This window comes from Armigeres subalbatus, chromosome 3 (genome assembly GCF_024139115.2).
Source record: "Armigeres subalbatus isolate Guangzhou_Male chromosome 3, GZ_Asu_2, whole genome shotgun sequence".
Lineage (NCBI taxonomy): Eukaryota > Metazoa > Arthropoda > Insecta > Diptera > Culicidae > Armigeres > Armigeres subalbatus.
Window position 1 is genome coordinate 34,720,252 of NC_085141.1, and position 10,818 is coordinate 34,731,069.

General features: G+C 44.9%; 1 protein-coding gene across 1 annotated transcript; it reads right to left on the reverse strand.

The window, feature by feature from the left end:
* Positions 1-4,477: 4,477 nt before the first annotated feature.
* LOC134226210 (elongation factor-like GTPase 1) lies at positions 4,478-7,870 on the reverse strand. The gene is given in 6 exon segments (XM_062706824.1): positions 4,478-4,770; positions 4,823-5,209; positions 5,211-6,146; positions 6,251-6,909; positions 6,912-7,681; positions 7,760-7,870. Coding segments are annotated over 5 exon segments (2,937 nt in total). The 5' UTR covers positions 7,678-7,681; positions 7,760-7,870; the 3' UTR covers positions 4,478-4,581.
* Between the last annotated feature and the right edge of the window lie 2,948 nt (positions 7,871-10,818).

Genomic DNA, 10,818 nt, shown 5'->3' on the forward strand with positions numbered 1-10,818 from the left:
ATAAGCACCATTGTTGTGAAACGACCTCTGTCGGAACTGAATGGACATCGGTCGGCCGGCTAAGCAACAATAAACGCCACAAAATTGATTACGTGTACAAGTATGTTTTATTTTTTGAACCGCAACATCACTACTCAGGTACTATCTTGCTCCCTACTCTCCTATTCTTCATCACCTGCATGCATTATTCTTTTTTCTTTCTGCTGCTACTCTTTTAATTCTTCTTCGTGGCCTTCGGCCCATACACAGGGTACTCACGTCCAACGTACGCTGACCAGAATGTTGTGTCGACAGCCGTACCCGTTACTCGTCTGATCCGCGTGTCTCCCCAACAGCAGACCCCACTGGGCATGGATGCAAGCACCTCTTGTAGTCTGCGAAGCACTCCCTTGGGACCGTCCCGATGTTGTCGTCCCAGTCGCGTATTGGGATCATGGTAGGGATATCGCTCCCCTCGATTGCACCGGGAACTGGAAATCAAAACCAAGTAGAAAAGAAAAGCCCTGAGGCATTCCTCAGGTTAGGCTCTGATAGTCCATTGTGTGGTCATCAACAACTCACTTCCTTCCGAAGGCTTTTCTTCTCGGTGCTACCTGTGGTGTAGTGCCAAAGCTGCCTGTTGGTGTGGTACCAGACGTGAGCTGATCAATCTGCAGCGAAATCCTGTGGTGAAATTTTCACATTCATTTTTAATTAGCTCTGCTGTAGCTCACCTGTCACCGTTTTACGGAATCACGCTACCGACTCGTGCGCGCCGACTAGAGAACCACCGGTAAATCGTCCGTACACCTCTGAACGCTCAACCTCTATGTAGCCTATGACATGTCAACCTCTATGATTAGCGAGCAATCTGGGTTGAAACAAAATAGCGAGTTCCATTATTTGGCATCAATGCGATATATTTGATTTCACGTACCTCCGGCGCAGGACCAAGTGGATGAGCGGCCGCTGCGGTTCCAAATTCTCGCTAATGAAAGCTCTCCCGGACTCCGTAGTTTGGCGTTCAAGCAAACGTTGGCACGGGGCTTCCCGTTATCAGAACGACGACGTAGAAATAACCTGAGCCTTTTCTGGTGAAGGTATAATCTGGTCGAGTGAAATTGAGTTCAAATACTTTCACGGGCAATGTTCCGAGATTTCACTCACCTTCAACTGAACCGTTTGTTTGAGAAACTGTATATGTAACATTTTTGGCCAAAATTAGATTTTTATATATTCTGAATCCTCGTCCAGGTTGGCCAAGAGGAGGAGTTTAGACCGACTATTGGAAAGTTCAGCGCTCACCGGCTGACGAACGAAAACGGCCTACGACTAATTGATTTCGCCGCCTCCAAGAATATGGCCATTCGCAGCACCTACTTCCAACACAGCCTCCCGTATCGGTACACCTGGAGATCACCACTGCAAACAGAATCACAAATCGACCACGTTCTGATTGATGGACGGCACTTCTCCGACATTATCGACATTATCAGGACATATCGTGGCGCTAACATCGACTCTGACCACTATCTGGTGATGGTTAAACTGCGCCCAAAACTATCCGTCATCAACAATGTTCGGTACCGACGACCGCCGCGGTACGACCTAGAGCGACTGAAGCAACCTGATGTCGCCACTGCATACGCGCAGCATCTCGATGCAGCGTTGCCGGAAGAGGGTGAGCTCGATGGGGCCCCTATTGAGGACTGCTGGAATACAGTCAAAGCAGCCATTAACGACGCAGCGGAGAACAACGTCGGGTATATGGGTCGAAGTCGACGGAACGATTGGTTCGACGAAGAGTGCAGACAGATTCTGGAGGAGAAGAACGCAGCGCGGGCGGTCGCGCTGCAGCAAGGTACCCGGCAGAACGTGGAACGTTATAGACGGAAGCGGAGACAGCAGACCCGCCTTTTTCAGGAGAAGAAACGCCGCCTGGAAGAAGCGGAGTGCGAGGAGATGGAACAGCTGTGCCGTTCTCAAGATACACGCAAGTTCTATCAGAAGCTCAACGCATCCCGCAAAGGCTTCGTGCCGCGAGGCGAAATGTGCCGGGATAAGGATGGGAGTATCTTGACGGACGAACGTGTGGTGATCGAAAGGTGGAAGCAGCACTACGAGGAACATTTGAATGGCGCTGAGAGTACAGGCAGTGAAAGTCAAGACAGCGGAGGAGATGACTACGTCAGTTCAGCGGACGATGGAAGCCAACCAGCCCCCACCTTGAGGGAAGTTAAAGATGCCATTCAAAGACCAATAAAGCAGCTGGTAAGGATGGTATCGGAGCTGAGCTCATCAAGATGGCCCCGGAAAAGCTGGCCACTTGCCTGCACAAACTGATAGTCAGAATCTGGGAAACCGAACAGCTACCGGAGGAGTGGAAGGAAGGGGTTATATGCCCCATCTACAAGAAAGGCGACAAACTGGAGTGTGAGAACTTTCGAGCGATCACCATCCTTAATGCCGCCTACAAAGTGATATCCCAGATCATCTTCCGTCGTCTGTCACCATTAGTGAACGAGTTCGTGGGAAGTTATCAAGCCGGCTTCGTTGATGCCCGCTCGACAACGGACCAGATTTTTACTGTACGGCAAATCCTTCAAAAATGCCGTGAATACCAGGTCCCAACGCACCATCTGTTCGTTGATTTCAAGGCGGCATACGACAGTATAGACCGCGTAGAGCTATGGAAAATTATGGACGAGAACAGCTTCCCTGGGAAGCTTACCAGACTGATCAAAGCAACGGTGGATGGTGTGCAAAACTGTGTGAAGATTTCGGGCGAACACTCCAGTTCGTTCGAATCGCGCCGGGGCTAAGACAAGGTGATGGACTTTCGTGCCTGTTGTTCAACATTGCGCTAGAAGGTGTCATGCGGAGAGCCGGGTGTAACAGCCGGGGTACGATTTTCAACAGATCCAGTCAATTTATTTGTTTCGCGGATGACATGGACATTGTCGGTCGAACATTTGCCAAGGTGGCAGAACTGTACACTCGCCTGAAACGTGAAGCAACAAAAGTTGGACTGGTGGTGAATGCGTCAAAGACAAAGTACATGCTTGTGGGCGGAACCGAGCGCGACAGGGCCCGCCTGGGAAGCAGTGTTACGATAGACGGGGATACCTTCGAGGTGGTCGAGGAATTCGTCTACCTAGGATCCTTGCTAACGGCTGACAACAACGTTAGTCGTGAAATACGAAGGCGCATCATCTGTGGAAGTCGGGCCTACTACGGGCTCCAGAAGAAACTGCGGTCGAAAAAGATTCGCCACCGCACCAAATGTGGCATGTACAAGACGCTTATAAGACCGGTTGTCCTCTACGGACATGAAACATGGACAATGCTCGAGGAGGACTTGCAAGCACTCGGAGTATTCGAGAGACGGGTGCTTAGGACCATCTTTGGCGGTGTGCAAGAAGATGGTGTGTGGCGGCGAAGAATGAACCATGAGCTCGCAAAACTCTACGGCGAACCCGGTAGCTAAAGCCGGAAGGGTACGATGGGCAGGACATGTTGCAAGAATGCCGGACAGCAACCTTGCAAAGATGGTGTTCGCTTCCGATCCGGCAGGTACGAGACGACGTGGAGCGCAGCGACGACATAGATATTATGGCACGTAACTTTAAGAAGATGGAGGAAGCCTACATCAGACTGAAGCGGGAAGCTAAGCGGATCGGGATCGGATGTACGTCGAAGTACATGATAGGAAGAGGTTCAAGAGAAGACAATGTGAGCCACCCACCGCGAGTTTACATCGGTAGTGACGAAATCGAGGTGGTAGAAGAATTTGTGTACTTGGGCTCACTGGTGATTGCCGAAAATGATACCAGCAGAAAAATTCGGAGACGCATAGTGGCTGGAAATCGTACGTACTTTGGACTCCGCAAGACGCTCCGATCGAATAGAGTTCGCCGCTGTACTAAACTGACAATCTACAAAACGCTCATTAGACCGGTAGTCCTCTACGGACACGAGACCTGGACGATGCTCGTGGAGGACCAACGCGCACTTGGAGTTTTCGAAAGAAAAGTGTTGCGTACCATCTATGGTGGGGTGCAGATAGCGGACGGTACGTGGAGGAGACGAATGAACCACGAGTTGCATGAGCTGCTGGGAAAACCATCCATCGTTCACACCGGTGAAAATGGTTCTTGACAACGATCCGACGGGCACAAGAAGGCGAGGTGCGCAGCGGGCAAGGTGGATCGATCAAGTGGACGATGACTTGCGGACCCTCCGTAGGCTGCGTGGTTGGCGACGTGTACCCATGGACCGAGCCGAATGGAGAAGACTCTTATATACCGCTCAGGCCACTTCGGTCTTAGTTTGAATAAATAATAATAACAAAAGTAATACGATTTGGTGGAATTAAAAGGAATTGTTGTTAGTGTTTGTTCCATGTGGTGTGTCTGTAAGTGCTATCAGCCTTGCCATTGATCTGGAAACTGACGACTGGTTTTCTTCGTTCTTCTAAAACAACAAATAGTATATTGAATCGGTGATAAAAATTTACATTCTTATTAATTTAAATATAAATACTACCACTTGCTAATTATTTACATTTAATACATAAAGCATCAGGAGGAAACATCAACAACATCATTTATTTTTTGAAAGGGTCCGTTGTTTCTCGGCGTGCTCCACAGTTTTCTTCTCCACTGACAGTCCCTTCCGTTCTCGAATCGAATCCATATAAACCTTGGCAATGTTGGTGAAATCCGCCTTCTCGCCGTACTGTTCGTATTCTTCTTCCGTGCTCGGCACCCAGTAGGGATCAATGTTCACGATCTGAAAAGGTGATGTCAATAACCGTACTGAAAATGTTTTATCCAGAAATTACCTCCCAATGGCTGAACACCAGTTGTGGCATTGCCAAACCCGACGTCTGCTTGCGAATTTCGGTGGCGAAATTGAACGACTCGATCACCGGAATCAGAGCACTAACGTCGAACTGTCCGCTTCCTTCGATCAGATCAGCCGAAACGATTCGGCCCTGTCTCCGACCGATCACTGCATACAGTTTGCCTAGAACGTCCGAATTGACGGTGATGTTGCAGCTGTACATCGGATGAACCAACCGTTGGGGCTGACTCTGGAATGCCTTCTTGCAGCCTTCTTTGACGATGGACATTATTTGACCAGAAAGGGGTCCATGTGATAAAACAGTGGAACTTGATTCATCGGCTTCCGTATCAGGAGCGGCAATATTCCATTCCTGCACAATAAAAACAAACACCCTGCATTGGTTCGTCTGCCAACGGTCCTGCCAAACTAGCCAACTGAAATCCATTAACGAAGGATGATTCCAAACTCTGCCGTATGTCGGTTACTTGCTCAGTGGAGCTTTGTCGTAAACTCCACACCGAGGGATGGCAGAAAGAGGAATAATTCATCAGTATGTTGGTGCCACTTTTCTTCGGACCAAAACTCCAAATTTTATCCACTGAAGTTGATTGCAGATCTTCAGTTTCGCATTCGGTAAAAATGTTACTAAGCCGAACTTTGAGTTCTTCCAGAGATTCTTTAAGATTGTGCGAAATCTCCTTCGCCTCATGAGCCTTGGCTAATGCCTTCAAAAGGGAATTACATCGTTCTAGAAGCTCAGTCGCTTCGTCTGGTAGAGGAATTGCGATCAGTTTGATAAAGCTTTGTTTGTTAGGTGTGTAGATCGTCACAGTTTTATCTCGTTCTCTTTCTTTCGCAATTTCTTCCTCTGGGTTTTCCTCGGAAGTAGGAACAAATTTAACAATCGTCTCCTTGAACGGAACAATCGGCTTGGATACATTGAGTTTGACTTTGGCGTAGGTATCTTCCAGATCCTTGATACATCGTTCCAAGTGGACCTCCCCTAGAGTTAAGAGCACGTGCTCCCCGCTCTCCTGGATGCGGACTTCTACGCAAGCATCCGCTTGATTCAAAAGTTTCAATCCTCGGACCAACTTTGGCATGTGTTGAATGTCCTTGGATTCGACTGCAACTCTAAGAATCGGAGTAGCTATCGCTGGCAGGTCCACAAATGGAGGACAGTAGGGAGTATTACTGAGGGTTGCCGTTTTCAATACGTGATTCTGGAGACCAGCAATTCCTGCTATGCTTCCCGCCGGGACGGACGGGATCATCTCCAATTGTCGACCCATCAACATAAATAGATGATCTACATTTACCTGTAAAATGCATATACAGTTGAAATGAGTTAAAATGTAATCAATTGTCTTCTGATATTTGGTAATCGAGAATAATATTTTCTAGCACATAGTTGCTTACCTACCTGTGTTATGTGTGGCGATGCTTCCAAATCGTAATTCTCCGACAACAGATTTCTAGGATCGTGCTTTGGACCTATCACGTACACCTTATCACCTTGCTTTAGTGTTCCGCTGTAGACTCGTGCAAAAGCAAGAAAGGCTTCCTCACAATCATCCTGCTCAACGCAGTCCTCCAACAACGTCATTTTAGATAAACTATCTGCCACGGATTGTGGCAACGTTTTCCTATCTACAGGAAACATTTTCGAAATGAACACAATCAATGTTTCACTTCCAGCATCACAGTTCAGAATATCTTCCCTTAGTCGTTGCGTTCGATCCGGGAATGAATGAAAGTCTTCCATCCTAGAGCAGAGCAACTTCTCAGCTTTCATCTGCGGAATCATACGCGGATGTGGTACAATGCTCACGACCATCTCTAGAAGAGATTTCTCCATCGGCAGCCATTGAGATAGCAAATTTTTAATCGGTATTCGAATATCCGCATGTTTCATATCGCTCGCGGTTTGTTTTATTCCAAGTTTCTCAGATATCGCTTTTAGCTTATCCAAATCTCGGTGATCAATCAAGTCATAGATGTTCCACAAATTAGCCAAATCGAGTTGAACAAATAACGGTTTTCGTCCTTTTTCTAGTGCGCCCTTTTCGATGCTTTTCTTTTGGGACTGTAGAAATAATCACCCCACATTGCTTCTTCGAGTTGCGCCAACGGAACTCCCAACTTCTCTTGATACAGTTTAGCGAATGCCCTTAGCGTGAATCCCCAGCCATCTAACGCTGAACCGAAGAGAACATTTCCATTCGAGGGTGTGTAATAGATCCTCGAATCGTCTGTATCTTCTAGAGCCGATATCTGGTGATTAGCACTCAGATCTTCCTTTGCCAGCACATCGGACGCAAATATATTACCAACCACAGCATTGACCTGCTCCAGAACCCGTGTCAAGTGCCTGTACGCTTCCACTGGATCCATCTTTTTCTCCAACACCAACCGATCCACTTTGTTAAGTAACAGAACAGTCCTCAAATTCTCACTGTAGGCCTGCTTCAGGCAAATTCTTGTCTGGGGACACACTCCCTCTACGACGTCTACCACAACGATCGCTCCGTCGCAAAGCCTCACTGCTGTGGATACTTCACTACTAAAGTCCACATGCCCTGGGGAATCAATCAGGTTTACCAAATGTCCCTCGTAGTACAAAGCTATGCTACTGCTTTTCATCGTGATCTGTCGTTCTTGTTCATCTGGCCTGCTGTCCATGTAACGCAGCTTCCCAGCCAAGCGCTGCGAGATAATTCCATTACTGGCAATGAGCGAATCAGCTAATGTCGTCTTACCATGATCTACATGCGCCAGAATGCAGATGTTGCGTATTCGCTCAGGTAGTGATTGCAGTTCTACCAGCTGGGAAAAGTCCACCCGCACCATGGTTCTGTTGGTAGGATAATCAGAAACTCGATCCTGTTAGACATTTGTAAGTAGGAGATATGCAGACTATATTAAAACCTACCTTGTGGATGATATCGAAGATAGATCTGCGCTCGTATCTGCGTAGGTACGCGGAATATTCTCAGCGCGAAATCAACACACGTGCCAGTGCGGTGTTTGTTTTTAAATTCTGAAGGGACGGATTGAAAGTGGAATATGTACAAAAGTGACACAACGATTTTTTTTAAATTACGAGGGGTCCATATATTGTATAAACACGCACGCTCAGAATAGGCCTTTTTATGTGATTGCAATTGACCCACAGATAACAGACATGAACCATGCATCATGACGTCATACGTCCATTTTTTTACCCGTTTTTAAATGGAGAGTGAAGTTTCATGAGGGCAATGTTTATCTTTTTTTCATATGGAGTTTTTCGCCCGTGCAATCGTCTATACACACAGATGCACACTCGTTTCAAATCACTCAGAGACTGAGTGAAATTGTATTGCCGTCTCTTTTTTTCTCAAGGAAATCTCACTCAATTAGCTAACCAGCTTTCCACGCTCGGTAATGGCGGCTTACCGGTGTGTAAAAATCAATCGGTCGCTGTACTGTTTGACACTCGCTGGAGGAACGCCCACTGGCGTTCCTTGGTGAGGGGAAGGGAAAAAAGGCCTTTTCGACAGTGAGTTTTCCTCCAGCTAGTGTCAAACAGTACAGCGACCGATTGATTTTTACACTCCGACAAGCCCCCATTACTGAGCGTGGAAAGCTGGAATGCAGTGTGGTACAGTCGCGATTCGCTGATTGGGCCACGACCTCGGCCCAACTAACGAATTCGGTTTTTTAGTTGGGCCAACTAACAGCCATTTGAACACGTGTATTTCGACTTGAACATCACAAATGATGTCCAGTGACGCCCAATCACGTTTTCCGTGTTTACATTGAATTTTGACGTACGGTTGCTTTTTAGTTGGGCCATGGCCCAACCAGCGGAGGCCCAACTAAAAAGTGACCCAAGTATTAAAATCCCAACCAGCGAATCCCGACTGTATATCCAGCTTTCCACGCTCGGTAATGGCGGCTTGTCGGTATGTAAAAATCAATCGGTCACTGTACTTTTTGACACTAGCTGGAGGAAAACTCACTGGCGAAAAGGCCTTTTTTCCCTTCCCCTCACCCACACAGAAAAAATAAAGAACCTAAAAAAAAAGTTTAAAGAACTCAACTTTAAGTACGAAGTTCGAATTTTTAACTCAATAGTATGTAGTTTTCTCACTCTCTCTTTTGAATGTTATTATAAATAAAGAGAGCTGCATCGACCCAACGTGTGCTGTTCCGTGGAAGAAGCCAAATTTGAGTTGTTTTCACTGTAGTCCCGGGTGAGTGAAAATAACATAAATTTGAGTTGGTGGAACTTCATAGTGGGTGAAAATTCAACACGGGAGTAAAGGCAAAGTACTCACCGGATTTTTTCGCATTTTACTTATTTTTGGCTTCTTCCACGCAAGGGCGGTTTTCAGTGAAAGGAACTAGAGATGGGCAAAATGGTTCACCTTATTGAGCGATCCGGAATAGTTCCGCTCAATGAAGTGAACTAGCTCATTTGAACGGTTCATCCGCTCACTACATTTTATGAAATATATTTGATAAAGCGAAATATAATGGATTTTTTTTAGTTCAGTCCAGTGGTTATTTACTTTGGTATTAAGGGTCTGTTTAAATATTACGTAACGCAATAGGGGGTGGGGGTTATTTTTTTTTGTTACGTTTTGTTACGAAAAATAGAGGGGGTGGGGGTCCTTCGAGAAATTGTTACGCGTAACTATTGAGAAAAAAATATATAAATTTTTCTAAGAATAGTTATTGTCTTCAAAATGGCATAAAATACACAAAAAATAATAATTTATTGTGTCGTGGTCCAAATTCTACCAAAAACAAGATTTAAAAAAAAAATGTATTTGTTACGCGTTACGCATAGGGGTGGGGGTAGTTCTAAATTTTGTTACAGATTGTTACGAGGGGGTGGGGAGTTCTTAAAAACAACGTTTTTTGCGTTACGTAATATTTGAACAGACCCTAATACAATATGAGATATAGATTCTTTTCGTTAATACTTCGCTTCTATCGTACCAACGCATGTTTTTTAATTACCCTAATAAAATTATAATATTTTACCGCATAGGGTAAATCACTAAAGCACTACATGACTACCTACTAAATAAGCTGCAGTGCACCAGAACTTCTTTTCATAACGCCTGTCTGTCTTACTTTCACACATATAGACTTTCACCCATATATAAATTAGACAGATTAAATAAACATGAAATATAATGATGGACATATTTATCAATCAATAATCATTGACGGAAGGTTATTTTTACAAAATGCATTCTTGTTATTCGCTGTCATAAATCACAATAATTTATGCTACGATTTGACAGGGCAAGTCAATTGAACAATTCAGTCGAATTCAATTGACTTGCCATAAGTTGAACTTGTTCAACTTTCTTTTCGTTCAAGTGAGTTGAATGAAGGCGTTTAGACGTTCAATTCAAGCGACTTGTTCTTCACTTCATTGCCTTGTCTAAACATAGCATTAGTCTGATATACTCGCACAGCACACGCTGGCTACGACGACTTGGAATTGCGCGCATTTCGCTGTTTCCCATTGAGGCATTCCACGGGGGCATGTCAGTCGATCCTGAGCGACCATTTCGAAAATATTTAAAACTCTGCACAGTTTTTCAATTTCATCTAAATCGTCATTTTTCGATATCAAATCTTCATATTGAGTCACGACTAACTTTTCAAAAGGGTGTATGTGAAAATGGTTCAAAAATATTTAAAAAGCTGCACAGCAAAAACGGAATGTTCGATTGTTATGATTTTTTCAGCAAAGTTAGACAACTAAATGTTGATTCTTAAGAAAATGTGCACAGTAAAAAAAAAATTTTTTTGCCTTTAAAAATATCATTTTTGTCACAAAACTCAAATATCTCAAAACCCTATCTTTTTCGAACGTAATTTTTTTCAGGGAAAACGGTCCATTATATTAGCTATCTACCATAAAAATTTGGTGATGGTAAAATAATAAACAAAAAAGTTATGACATTTCAAACATTTCATAATTTT